At 52.8% G+C, this 14,007-nt stretch overlaps 1 protein-coding gene across 3 annotated transcripts in view; it reads left to right on the top strand.

Annotated features, from left to right (window-relative positions):
• The first annotated feature begins 1,298 nt into the window (after positions 1–1,298).
• HM13 (histocompatibility minor 13) overlaps positions 1,299–14,007 on the top strand; it is a 32,231-nt gene continuing 19,522 nt past the window's right edge. Inside the window, exons 1-4 of one of the 3 annotated variants that reach the window (XM_037915584.2) lie at positions 1,299–1,578; positions 4,119–4,217; positions 11,631–11,713; positions 13,643–13,731. In XM_037915584.2, the coding sequence (XP_037771512.1) occupies positions 1,384–1,578; positions 4,119–4,217; positions 11,631–11,713; positions 13,643–13,731 (466 nt within the window). In that variant the 5' untranslated portion in view covers positions 1,299–1,383. The remainder of the gene's footprint in view (positions 1,579–4,118; positions 4,218–11,630; positions 11,714–13,642; positions 13,732–14,007) is intronic. The other 2 variants (XM_037915583.2, XM_037915585.2) reach the window with 2 other exon arrangements.

Here is a 14,007-nt window from a genome sequence, read left to right as displayed (position 1 = left end):
GCAGGGAGGACGGGGGCTGGGGATCTAGGGAGGGGCAGGGCCGGGGGTGGGGGTCCCGGCCTGGGGGGAGGACGTGGGCCTGGAAGTGGGGCCCAGGCTGGGGGGCCAGGCCAGGAGCAGGGAGGACGGGGTCTGGGGATCTAGGGAGGGGCAGGGCCAGGGGTGAGGGTCCTGGCCTGGGGGGAGGTCATGGGCCTGGAGGTGGGGCCCAGGCTGGGGGGCCAGGCCAGGAGCAGGGAGGACGGGGGCTGGGGATCTAGGGAGGGGCAGAGCCGGGGGTGGGGGTCCCGGCCTGGGGGGAGGATGTGGGCCTGGAGGTGGGGCCCAGGCTGGGGGGCCAGGCCAGGAGCAGGGAGGAGGGGGGCTGGGGATCTAGGGAGGGGCAGGGCCGGGGGTGGGGGTCCCGGCCTGGAGGGGGGGGCCAGGCCAGAAGCAGGGAGGACGGGGGCTGGGGATCTAGGGAGGGGCAGGGCCGGGGGTGGGGGTCCCGGCCTGGGGGGAGGACGTGGGCCTGGAGGTGGGGCCCAGGCTGGGGGTCCAGGCCAGGAGCAGGGAGGAGGGGGGCTGGGGATCTAGGGAGGGGCAGGGCCGGGGGTGGGGGTCCCGGCCTGGAGGGGGGGGCCAGGCCAGCAGCAGGGAGGACGGGGGCTGGGGATCTAGGGAGGGGCAGGGCCGGGGGGGGGGGTCCCGGCCTGGGGGGAGGATGTGGGCCTGGAGGTGGGGCCCAGGCTGGGGGGCCAGGCCAGGAGCAGGGAGGACGGGGGCTGGGGATCTAGGGAGGGGCAGGGCCGGGGGTGGGGGTCCCGGCCTGGGGGGAGGACGTGGGCCTGGAAGTGGGGCCCAGGCTGGGGGGCCAGGCCAGGAGCAGGGAGGACGGGGTCTGGGGATCTAGGGAGGGGCAGGGCCAGGGGTGAGGGTCCTGGCCTGGGGGGAGGTCATGGGCCTGGAGGTGGGGCCCAGGCTGGGGGGCCAGGCCAGGAGCAGGGAGGACGGGGGCTGGGGATCTAGGGAGGGGCAGGGCCGGGGGTGGGGGTCCCGGCCTGGGGGGAGGACGTGGGCCTGGAGGTGGGGCCCAGGCTGGGGGGCCAGGCCAGGAGCAGGGAGGACGGGGGCTGGGGATCTAGGGAGGGGCAGGGCCGGGGGGGAGGATGGGCCCAGGGCGGGGCGCTGGTCTAGGTCTAGGCCTAGGCCTGTCCCTGGCTCATCCCTGGTTGGTGCAGCCGTAGCTGCGGGTCCCCTTGGTAACGGAGCCGGCTCGGTTGCTAGGGGGCGGGGCCGGGCCGGCGCACGCGCGCGTCTCACTTCCGGCTCTTAAGGGAACGTGTCCCTGCGGCGGCGGGGCGGCCGGGCCGGAAGTGCGGACCGCGTTGGGGGCAGGCGGCGATGGCGGAGCAGGCTACGGCTCCCATGAGCGAAGCGCACAACGTGAGCGGGCCCGGGGAGGCCCCCGCCGCCGGCCCGGTGCGCCCGCCCGCCACCCCCGAGGGCATGGCCCTGGCCTACGGCAGCCTGGTGCTCATGGCGCTGCTGCCCATCTTCTTCGGGGCGCTGCGCTCCGTCACCTGCGCCAAGAGCAAGGTAACCTCCGGGCCCCCCTCCCCCCCCCCCGGACCGGACCGGACCGGACACCCCCCCCCCGGACCGGACCGGACACCCCCCCCCCGGACCGGACCGGACACCCCCCCCCCGGACCGGACCGGACACCCCCTCCCCCTCCCCGACCGGACCGGACACCCCCCCCCCGGACCGGACCGGACACCCCCTCCCCCCCCCCCCGGACCGGACCGGACCGGACACCCCCTCCCCCCCCCCCCGGACCGGACCGGACCGGACACCCCCTCCCCCCCCCCCGGACCGGACCGGACCGGACACCCCCCCCCCCCCCCCCGGACCGGACCGGACCGGACACCCCCTCCCCCCCCCGGACCGGACACCCCCCTCCCCCGGACCGGACCCTCGTGGGACTCATTCTCTGCAGCACCCCCTTTGAGCGTCTGGGGCAGCCCCCAGGTACCTCCCGCGCTGCAGGGCCCTGATTCCGCGTATTGCTGCGCTGGTTGGACCCCCCTCGACCCCCCAGTGACAGATCAGCCTTTTGCTGTGGTCCCCACTGCTCCCCTGAGACACCCAGGCTTGTTCTGATGGCGGACGTTCCCTTCTCATGCTGTGGAGAGAAAAGTCCTGAGCCGCCTCCAGGGACTGGGACCCATATGTGCACACATGGGGGGGCCCACAGCGTTTTCATTACCCCCCCCAGGTATTACTGCTCCCTTCCTGGCAAAATATGCTCTCTAGCTACTGGTCCTTCACCCCTGTTTGTGACCCACAGGGTTTTGCTTTCATCCTCTAGTCCTGCCTTCGTTCTCCGCTTCATGAGAGAAGTACCCATAGGGTATCTCTGCCTTCTTGGTTATTGTCCCCTGGGTAGTGCCCCTGCTGATTCAGGAGGAGTCCTTGGAAAGCTTCTTAGCCCCATCATCCCTTTTTGAGTAATGCGTCCACCAGAGAGAGTTGATCCTGGGTTCTGTTTCTACTTCTCTGGCCTTCTCCCCAGAAAAACTCCTGCTTCCTTTCACTATCCTCCACAGAGATGCTTTCCCTGTCTGAGAGAATTCTGTTCCCCTTCAGCTTTAGGTTAAATAAACACCTCTCAGAGTGTGTGCCTCACTGCAGGAGACTGCGTTGGATAACCTCCCAAGGTCCATTCCAACCCTGCATTTCTATGATTCTGCGCATTATCCTGTCCCCTTCTTGGGGGGGTGTCTAGTAATGATAGCTCACCTTGGTTTTCCCAGTTATATCACATTTTCTTCCCTAATGGCTAGTTTTGGGAGTTTATCATAGCTGTGTTGTTCAGTGTGCGCTAGATGGAAATAAAGCTGCAGGGTTAACAACAGACCTTGCTGCAGAAAATGAGTGATTCTTTGGGTACTTAGATGCTGTCTTGATCTGGGGACTGCTGTGCAGCAGCCAGCTGTATGCTCTATATGAGTCGTCACTACTTTCATATGTTGTTTTGCATAAGTGGAAGCACTAGGGTGCATATCTCTCAGGCAGGATTGCAAGTGTGTTGTGAAAGTTTCTGTGTCTTGATTAGCCAAACAGCTAATGCCAAGTGTAGAGTGCAGTCAGCTGTTTGGTAACCATCACTAGACAGGTTTCAGAGTAGCAGCCGTGTTAGTCTGTATTCGCAAAAAGAAAAGGAGTACTTGTGGCACCTTAGAGACTAACCAATTTATTTGAGCATCAGTGCATCCGATGAAGTGAGCTGTAGCTCACGAAAGTTTATGCTCAAATAAATTGGTTAGTCTCTAAGGTGCCACAAGTACTCCTTTTCTTTGTGCATCACTAGACAGTAAACTGCTAGCCATCATGCTCTGCTGTGTGGTCTCGGTACCACAGCAAGGCTCTTGATGTCACGGAGAGGATGCAATGTAGGGGAATAAAAGGTCATATCAGGAATTGAGGACCTACATTGAGAGAACCAGACTTTTTTGTGTCAAAACAAGAGACTTCAAGTTACCTAACAGAAGCTTCCAAAATTATTTAAAGGAATTTACAAAATGAATACATCTTTCACACTCGTAAGGGGCTCAGTACAAGGGCGCATCCTAAGAATGTGATGAGTAAAAGGTGGCTGGACAGAACTGTCATTCAGTGGGTAATAAACATATGGCATACACAGATGGGAAAGCTAAATGAAGCCAAAAATATGAATAATGTTGAAACAGTTCCGATGCAAGAATAGCACAGGGAATGCAGAGCCAGCAGTGTCCAACACTGGCCTCTGCTGGGGGAGTAGGAAGAGAAATGAGGAGGGAGGTCAGCTCAGAAGGCCCGCTGCTTTCTCCCCAAGGGAAAAAGTAGTAAACTCTGGCACGTCCTGCTAGGACAAAGGTGGGCAGGTATGTTTCCATATCAGTTTCTGCTTTTAATAAAGGCTCGGCAAGGATGACTGGAAGCCAGCAAGAAACTTATTTCCATGTGAGCCCAGTGTTGATTAGTTCTGCACAGTCCAGCAAGCTGATAGCACTGCTGGTGCTTCTGGACCTCTTCTCCCCAATGTGTTGATATGGAGAGCAGGTTAATCCACAGATGTGCTCTTCTTCTCTCTCTAGAATGCTTCAGATATGCCAGAGACTATTACCAGTCGGGACGCTGCTCGCTTTCCCATTGTTGCCAGTTGCACCCTCTTCGGACTCTACCTCTTCTTTAAAGTAAGTAAGCCGCTTACATCTTGTGGTGTTGGGGGCCATAGAAATGTGTAAATTCCCTTCTTTGCTCGTTGTTTGTTTTAACCTCTCTACCTTACTGCATTCATGTTTAAATCACATCAAGACTGATCACAGCCTGCAGTGCAGACGTCTCAAAGAGGAATCTGAAAGGCTCTTTTTGGCTTGCTGTATTGTGATCTCTAGAATCTGGGTGCACACTATGTTGAAATTGCGCAGGTTTTAGAGATCCTTGCAATGTTGCTAGGCAGTAAGAGACATGAGGGATGGCGTGTCAGTCTATATTCTGAATTATCTGACTTTTATGGCAAGTCTGAGTCTGTGTACAAGTAAGTGCTTATAAAATAAGACCAAAGAGCCAGTGACAATTTTGAGTCGCTTCTCAGACTACTAAGCACATGTGTCCTTCTTTGACACATTGTGGTGCTGGCTCTGAAGTCTGAGATGTACTAACTCAGTAGTTCTCAAAGCCGGTCCGCTGCTTGTTCAGGGAAAGCCCCTAACGGGCCGAACCAGTTTGTTTACCTGCCGCATCTGCAGGTTCAGCCGATCGCGGCTTCCAGTGGCTGCGGTTCGCCGCTCCAGGCCAATGGGGGCTGCAGGAAGGGTGGCCAGCACGTCCCTTGGCCCGCACCTCTTCCTGCAGCCCCCATTTGTGATCGGCCGAACCCACAGATGCGGCAGGTAAACAAACCGGTCCGGCCTGCAAGGGGCTTTCCCTGAAGAAATGGCGGACCGGCTTTGAGAACCACTGTACTAATTGATAACTCAGTGACCTGGCTAAAAGCAGAGGAGAAGGAAGAATCTACAGTTCAGATACCTTCAGACTTTGTTTCATATTCCTTTCCTGCTATGAGCAGTCTTAGGCATTGATAAATGCCGGCTATCCAGCTAACTGAGAAGGTAAAAGGTGACATTGTCTATAAGTAAAAATAATCTACCGCATGTTTCGTAGGGAACGCCTCAGAGAAATACTACATCTCAGGTTACATGAAAATGCCAGAACTGTAGCTAGAAGTCATGGCAGTAAGGGCTTTAGGTCTTGTATATGAGAATAGTGGCACTGATATAACTAAATGGACTTAGGCCTCATCTCTGGGTATGTCTACCCTACGAAATTAGGTCGAATTTATAGAAGTCGGTTTTGTAGAAAGCGTTTTTACATAGTTGATTCTGTCCCCGTCTCCCCCCCCACACACACACAAATGCTCTAAGTGCATGTAGCCAGCGGAGTGTGTCCACAGTACCAAGGCAGCCGTCAACTTCCGGAGCGTTGCACTGTGGGTAGCTATCCCACAGTTCCTGCAGTCTCCGCCGCCCATTTGAATTCTGGGTAGAAATCCCAATGCCTGATGGGGCTAAAACATTGTCGCGGGTGGTTCTGGGTACATATCGTCAGGCCCCCCTTCCCTTCCTCCTTCCGTGAAAGCAAGGGTAGACAATCGTTTTGCACCTTTTTTTTTCTTGAGTTACCTGTACAGACGCCATACCACGGCAAGCTTGGAGCCCGCTCAGCTAACCGTCACCGTATGTCTCCTGGGCGCTGGCAGACGCGGTACTGCATTGATACACAGCAGCAGTTTATTGCCTTTTGGCAGCAGACAGTGCAGTATGACTGGTAGCTGTCGTCAACCTAGTCCTGGGCGCTCTTTTAACCAACCTTGATGAGGTCAGGGGCCCCTGGGCAAACATGGGAGTTGACTCAGCCAGGTGATTTCCCTTTTAAGTTTTGTCTCATGGCAGTTGAGTCCTACCGGCAGTGCACTGTCTTTTAATCAGCAGTCAGCAGAAGACGATGGCCAGCAGTCATACCGTCTTCTGCTGAGCACCCAGGAGATGACGATGGCTAGCAGTCATACTGCACAGTCTGCTGCCAGCAAGATGCATAAAGATAGATGAAGTGGCTCAAAACAAGAAATAGACCAGATTTGTTTTGTATTCATTTTCTCCTCCCTCCCTCCGTGAAATCAACGGCCTGCTAAACCCAGTTTTGAGTTCTATCCTTGAGGGGGCCATTCTGTTTCTCACAAAGCCACCCCCTTTGTTGATTTTAATTCCCTGTAAGCCAACCCTGTAAGCCATGTCGTCAGTCGCCCCTCCCTCCGTCAGGGCAATGGCAGACAATCGTTCCGCGCCTTTTTTCTGTGCAGACGTCATACCACGGCAAGCATGGAGCCTGCTCAGATCACTTTGGCAATTAGGAGCACATTAAACACCACATGCATTATCCAGCAGTATATGCAGCTCCAGAACCTGGGAAAGCGAAACCGGGCGAGTAGGCGACGTCAGCATGGTGACGAGAGTGGACGCAGACTTCTCTCAAAGCACGGGACCTGGCAATGTGGGGATCGTGGTGCTAATGGGGCAGGTTCATGCGGTGGAACGCCGATTCTGGGCTCAGGAAACAAGCACAGACTGGTGGGACCGCATAGTGTTGCAGGTCTGGGACGATTCGTAGTGGCTGTGAAACTTTTGCATGCGTAAGGGCACTTTCATGGAACTTTGTGACTTGCTTTCCCCTGCCCTGAGGCGCAAGAATACCAAGATGAGAGCAGCTCTCACAGTTGAGAAGCGAGTGGCAATAGCTCTGTGGAAGCTTGCAACGCCAAACAGCTACCAGTCAGTCGGGAATCAATTTGGAGTGGGCAAATCTGCTGGGAGGCTGATGTGATGCAAGTAGCCAATGCAATCAAAGATCTGCTGATATCAAGGGTAGTGACCCTGGGAAATGTGCAGGTCATAGTGGATGGCTTTGCTGCAATGGGATTCCCTAACTGTGGTGGGGCCATAGACGGAACCCATATCCCTGTCTTGGCATCGGACCACCAAGCCGGTGAGTACATAAACCGCAAAGGGTACTTTTCAATCGTGCTGCAAGCACTGGTGGATCACAAGGGACGTTTTCACCAACATCAACGTGGGATGGCCAGGAAAGGTACATGATGCTCGCATCTTCAGGAACTCTGGTCGGTTTCAAAAGCTGCAGGAAGGGACTTTATTCCCAGACCAGAAAATAACGGATGGGGATGTTGAAATGCCTATAGTTATCCTTGGGGACCCAGCCTACCCCTTAATGCCATGGCTCATGAAGCCATACACAGGCAGCCTGGACAGTAGTAGTCAGGATGGTGGTAGAATGTGCATTTGGACGTTTAAAAGCGCGCTGGCGCAGTTTACTGACTCGGTTAGACCTCAGCAAAACCAATATTCCCACTGTTATTACTGCTTGCTGTGCGCTTCACAATATCTGTGAGAGTAAGGGGGAGACGTTTATGGTGGGGTGGGAGGTTGAGGCAAATCGCCTGGCTGCTGGTTACACACAGCCAGACACCAGGATGGTTAGAAGAGCACAGGAGGGCGCGGTGTGCATCAGAGAAGCTTTGAAAACCAGTTTCGTGACTGGCCAGGCTACGGTGTGAAAGTTCTGTTTGTTTCTCCTTGATGAAACCCCCCGCCCCTTGGTTCACTCTACTTTCCTGTAAGCTAACCACCCTCCTCTCCTCCCTTCAGTCACCGCTTGCAGAGGCAATAAATTCGTTGCTTCACATTCATGCATTCTTTATTAATTCATCACACAAATAGGGGGATAACTACCAAGGTAGCCCAGGAGGGGTGGTGGAGGAGAGAAGCACCAGGAGGGGTGGTGGTGGAGGAGGGAAGGACAAGGCCACACAGCACTTTAAAAGTTTAAAACTTATTGAACGCCAACCTTCTGTTGCTTGGGCAATCCTCTGGAGTGGAGTGGCTGGGTGGCAGGAGGCCCCCCCCCCACCGCGTTCTTGGGCGTCTGGGTGAGGAGGCTATGGAACTTGGGGAGGAGGGTGGTTGGTTACACAGGGGCTGTAGCGGCGGTCTGTGCTCCTGCTGTCTTTCCTGCAGCTCAATCATACGCTGGAGCATATTAGTTTGATCCTCCAGCAGCCTCAGCATTGAATCCTGCCTCCTCTCATCACGCTGCCGCCACCTTTCAGCTTCAGCCCTCTCTTCAGCCCGCCACTTACTGTCTTCAGCCCGCCATCTCTCCTCCCGGTCATTTTGTGCTTTCCTGCACTCTGACATTGTCTGCCTCCACGCATCGTCTGTGCTCTGTCAGTGTGGGAGGACAGCATGAGCTCAGAGAATACTTCATCGCGAGTGTGTTTTTTTTTCGCCTTCTAATCTTCGCTAGCCTCTGGGAGGGAGAAGATCCTGTGATCCTTGAAACACATGCAGCTGGTGGAGGGGGGAAAAAAAAGGGACAGTGGTATTGAAAGACACATTTTATAGAACAATGGGTACGCTCTTTCACGGTAAACCTTGATGTTAACATTACATACATAGCACGTGTGCTTTCGTTACAAGGTCGCATTTTGCCTCCCCCCACCGTGTGGCTACCCCCTCAACCCTCCCCGTGGCTAACAGCGGGGAACATTTCTGTTCAACTACAGGCAAACAGCCCAGCAGGAACGGGCACCTCTGAATGTCCCCTTAAGAAAAGCACCCTATTTCAACCAGGTGCCCATGAATGATATCCCTCTCCTGAGGATAACACAGAGAGATAAAGAACGGATGTTGTTTGAACCCCAGCAAACATACACTGCAATGCTTTGTTCTACAATGATTCCCAAGTACGTGCTACTGGCCTGGAGTGGTAAAGTGTCCTACCATGGTGGACGGAATAAGGCTGCCGTCCCCAGAAACCTTTTGCAAAGGCTTTGAGAGTACCTCCAGGAGAGCCGAGAATGCCAGGGCAAATTAATCATTAAACATGCTTGCTTTTAAACCATGTATAGTATTTTAAAAGGTACACTCACCAGAGGTCCCTTCTCTGCCTGGCGGGTCCGGGAGGCAGCCTTGGGTGGGTTCGGGGGGGACTGGCTCCAGGTCCAGGGTGAGAAACAGTTCCTGGCTGTCGGGAAAACCGGTTTCTCCGCTTGTTTGCTGTGAGCTATCTACAACTTCATCATCATCGTCTTCCTCGTCCCCAAAACCTGCTTCCGTGTTGCCTCCATCTCCATTGAAGGAGTCAAACAACACAGCTGGGGTAGTGGTGGCTGAACCCCCTAAAATGACATGCAGCTCATCATAGAAGCGGCATGTTTTGGGCTCTGACCCGGAGCAGCCATTTGCCTCTCTGGTTTTCTGGTAGGCTTGCCTCAGCTCCTTAAGTTTCACGCAGCACTGCTTCGGGTCCCTGTTACGGCCTCTGTCCTTCGTGCCCTGGGAGATTTTGACAAATGTTTTGGCATTTTGAAAACTGGAACGTAGTTCTGATAGCATGGATTCCTCTCCCAATAGAGCGATCAGATCCCGTACCTCCCATTCAGTCCATGCTGGAGCTCTTGCGATTCTGGGACTCCATCATGGTCACCTCTGCTGATGAGCTCTGCATGGTCACCTGCAGCTTGCCACGCTGGCCAAACAGGAAATTGAAATTCAAAAGTTCGCGGGCCTTTTCCTGTCTACCTGGCCAGTGCGTCTGAGTTGAGAGTGCTGTCCAGAGCGGTCACAAGGGAGCACTGTGGGATAGCTCCCGGAGGCCCATACCATCTAATTGTGTCCATAGTACCCCAAATTCGACCCGGCAAGGCCGATTTCAGCGCTAATCCCGTTGTCGGGGGTGGAGTAAAGAAATCGATTTTAAGAACCCTTTAAGTCGAAAAAAAGGGCTTCGTTGTGTGGACGGGTGCAGGGTTAAATCGATTTAACGCTGCTAAATTCGACCTCAACTCCTAGTGTAGACCAAGGCTGTATGAGAATGTTTGTACTAAAGTTGACTTTAAATTATGTAGTTATACCTATACAAATCCCTTATGTAGCTGCACTTAAGGTAGCAAATTACCAATTTCGACTGAAGCTTAAACTGGCTTAAGCGTGTCTACGTGGTGGGGGTGGGATGTAAAGGCCTAAATAGTTTACAATTTAAAATCAGCTTAGTTAAAGTGGTACAGCCTTTCTTTTATTGAGGAGCCTTAGTTAAGAATTAATTTCAACTGCAATTCTAATCCTTCAGCATTTACAACTTTCTCATACTTCTCTGCGCTGTAATCTTCCATTCTTGGTCGGTACCCAAGGGGGAATTTATTTTTAGAATACTTGAATGAAATTGGTTCAGATATATTTGAGTTATATGAGCACTGGGGCAGGGGGAATACTTCTCTAAAAATACCATCTGAACAGGGTTCTCACTCCTGGAATAGGGGAGACCACAAGCCAGGATCCCTACTATTTATGGCATCCCCCCACCATCTTTACAAATGCTGCCCATCAAGCATTCTGGTCAGTTCCTTCTTGACTGTGGTCAGAGAAGGTGTTCCCCCTAAGAAATCCAATCTCCTGTGGTGTCAGGATGCTAGCAGGACTCCTCGGGTACCTTTACCGTCCCTTATCTTTTGGTCATGCCAGGGGTGGCTGTGAAGTGTCTCGAGGGAAAGCACTAAACGTGTGCAATGTGGACAAATTAATGTTGCTACGTGAGCCTTCACTTGGACAGGTTTAAAATAGTTACCATGACGTTACTCTGCATTAAGCATTTGTATTTTAATTTCTCTCTATTTTAAGAGACTACAAGAAAAGATCAAAGGCTGCCTGAAGTGCTTCTTGGCAAATTTAGCTAGGTTACAAGTGTGTGTGAGAGAGAAAATGAATGCAGGCTATAAGGCTGCACATGCATTTCAGAGGGGTAGGGGTTCTCATAATATCCTCAGATAAACTAGGGTGGAGCATGAGTTTAGGATGCTTTTGGAACTGAAGGGGTAGGGGGAATGCTGCCTTAATTCAGTTTTCATAGAAATGTAGGGCTGGAAGAGACCTCAAGAGGTTATCTAGTCCAGACTTGGTCAACCTCTTTGTCATTTTTTGTATTCAGGCTGTTGCATGAATTTAACAAACAATTTCATGCTCCAATCACATGCTGAATTTTTCTCCAAAGGAGAATTGTGTGGGGAAAAAAACGAGTGCCCTTTCCTGCAATTTTTTGATTAAGTCATTTTGAATGCCTCGCTGTTGCAGGTGGTAGCATAGACCCCGGAGGTGGCCACCTATCCCACATGACCCTTATTATGGGATCGGGGGACTAGTCGTTGATTTTAATTCCTTTTTTGTTTTAACCCCGCGGTATGAAATATAGTAAATATGTTAAAAGAAAAGGAGTACTTGTGGCACCTTAGAGACTAACCACAAGTCCTCCTTTTCTTATTGCGAATACAGACTAACACGGCTGCTACTCTGAAACCAGTAAATATGTTGAGTTCCCTTAGTCATTCTTAGTCACTTGTCACAACTGTGACCAGAAAGCAGTGACCAGTAACGTGCTAGTTACATCACGGCTGCTTCACATGCAAAGGGGTTCTTGCCTTTTCTGCCACCTGCAAGGTGGGAATTGCTATTATAACCGAATCTCGGTTTTTTGCCTTCCAGATCTTCTCTCAAGAATATATCAACCTGTTGCTGTCTATGTATTTCTTTGTCTTGGGGATCCTAGCCCTGTCTCACACCATCAGGTAAAAAATGGGGGAGGGTACCTCAATATTGTATGGTAATCTCTGTCCTGGTGACTAGGGGAGTGTATAGGGAAGTGCCCTATGGTGTATGTGCACCTAGAAGGGGGCAGATTGGACTTGTTTATTCCCAGAGTGCTGCTACCTTACAGCAGTAGTAATACGACCTAGCGCTTTTCATCAGTAGAACTCTAAGCAGTTTACAAAGGAGGGCAGCATCATTATCTCTGACTTACAGACAGGGAAGCTGAGGCATAGAGTGGAGAAGTGACTTGCCCAAGGTCATACAGCAGACCAATGGGTGAGCCAGGTGTAGACCCCGGCTCTCCCAAGCCCCAGGCTCGTGGACAAAGCACTGGGCTATGCAGCCTGCAGAGGAGTTTGGATTTACGCTCTTACTGCACCATAGGTGTGCCTGGCCAGCAAGGCACTGTCCCTCTCCTGAGGAGCTAACAGTGCATGTTGTATTTAAACAGCACAGAGAGCACGTTTTGCTTTGAACAGCAACTGTGAGAGATGGTTCTGAAGTCCTCAGTGGGCTTTTATTGACAGAGCTTGTGCCTCAGCAAAGCCAGTTGGGAAATTGGTTTACAAAGCACAAACCTCAGTGAAAACTGCAGGCTAAATTCTCATCTGCACTGGGACACAATGTGATACAGTTGGGGAAACAGGTGGAATTGGGCCACCGTTCTGCTCCATCCCTCATGCCTGCGGCTAGTCACACCTCCCAGTGCAAGTTAGAGCAGTCTCAGTGCATTACACCAGCAAGGTTCACTAGAGTATGGTGTACTCCAGCCCACCCCCTCCTGCCCCACACACCAGAAGGGGCAGCTCTGCGAGCTTTGCACTAGCTGAGGATTCCCTCTTTCCAGGGGGAACTGGTTGCCCACTGAAAGCAGCATTTCAGGTCCCTTTGCACCTTAGAGTAGGGTAGGATCTGGCCTTGGATGTTGCAGTCTCATCTGAGCTTTTCTAGAAAAGTCAAGTTATTGTGGGGGTAGGGAATCAGCTTCCTGTTTCCTGAGCTTTTTGGGGGTGGTGTGGGGAGGGGAAAGACGCCTTCCTTTAGATTACAGGATTTTGAACCCTACCCAGATCCCTCTGACTTCTGATATTGGTTCCACTAGCCTCTGCAAACCCAGGAGGTTGTGGGCTTTTGGAACAGGGATAACTTCCCCAGGCTTTTGGATTGTGGTGTTTTGCCTTTTTCTCTTCAGTTGTGCTGACTCAAACACATTAGCTACTCCCTGAGACGGTAGTGCTGGTGTCGGGCTTCGAATGGGGGTCTCTCCACTGCAAGTCTCTGATCCAGGAGACTTGTGGGATGCTGCAACAAGTTACGCTAGAAACTGTTAGGTGGGCTGGAGCATGCAGAGGGCAATCCAGGGTGAGCCGCAGCCTCACGGCTTTAGGAGGTGTGATGGATGGGAAATGAGAACAGTCACTCCTGAGCGCAAGCAGAATTGGGATTGGGCTTCTCTCCCTCCAGTGGAGCTCTCCTTTCTCTCTGGCTAATGCTAAGCCAGCCCTGCCATGGGTGACTTTGAAAAGCATTGGAATGCAGCCAATTGCATCAAATTGGCATGCTTCCAAAATATACTCAGCAGTGGTTCCCCTGCAGGCCTCCCCCGCCCCAATCCCCCCGCCCAAATTGGTTTGAATACTGCCTATAACCCTACTAAGACTGTCTTCTGCCGGTTAGAGCCTGGTGATGGAGTCACAGCCCTGGCTGTGCCACTATCTCAGGAACATTCAGCAAGTCACTTCATTTTTCTGTACTTGAGTTTCCCCATCTGTACAGTGGGGATAGGGTCGAGGTGTTGGGACTTAATGTTTGTAATGTGATTCACAGTCATCCTGGAGGTAATAGGGAAGGGCATTGAATTCACAGGTGCTTCTGCAGGATTGACCTCCTCCCCATCTCTGTTTCAGCCCTGTCATGAACAAATTATTCCCAGCTAACTTCCCCAGCAAACAGTACCAGCTTCTCTTCACCCAGGGCTCAGGGGAAAACAAGGAAGGTACGTCCATTTTGCCTGCTTTCCCTTGGGACTTTTTGTTCTACATTTGTTTCCTGCTTCATGTGCTCTCACTCTCTCAGCTTGTCAATTTTCAACCCTTCATTGAATCAGAATATTTTGGACTCTGCCTCTCATTCCCCACACCACAATGCTATGGCCTGCTTGGATGTACCCAGTGCTCTTTAGATACTGTGCATGTGCTGTTAGACACCAAAGCCGAGGTCCTCCCTGCCTGCTGCCTTTTGGTCAGATGGAAGATCCCAGTATCAGGGTGCT

Source organism: Chelonia mydas, chromosome 13, assembly GCF_015237465.2.
Source record: "Chelonia mydas isolate rCheMyd1 chromosome 13, rCheMyd1.pri.v2, whole genome shotgun sequence".
Classification (NCBI taxonomy): Eukaryota; Metazoa; Chordata; order Testudines; family Cheloniidae; genus Chelonia; species Chelonia mydas.
The sequence above is the reverse complement of the archived record's forward strand: the minus strand, read 5'-3'. Positions and strand labels throughout refer to the sequence as shown.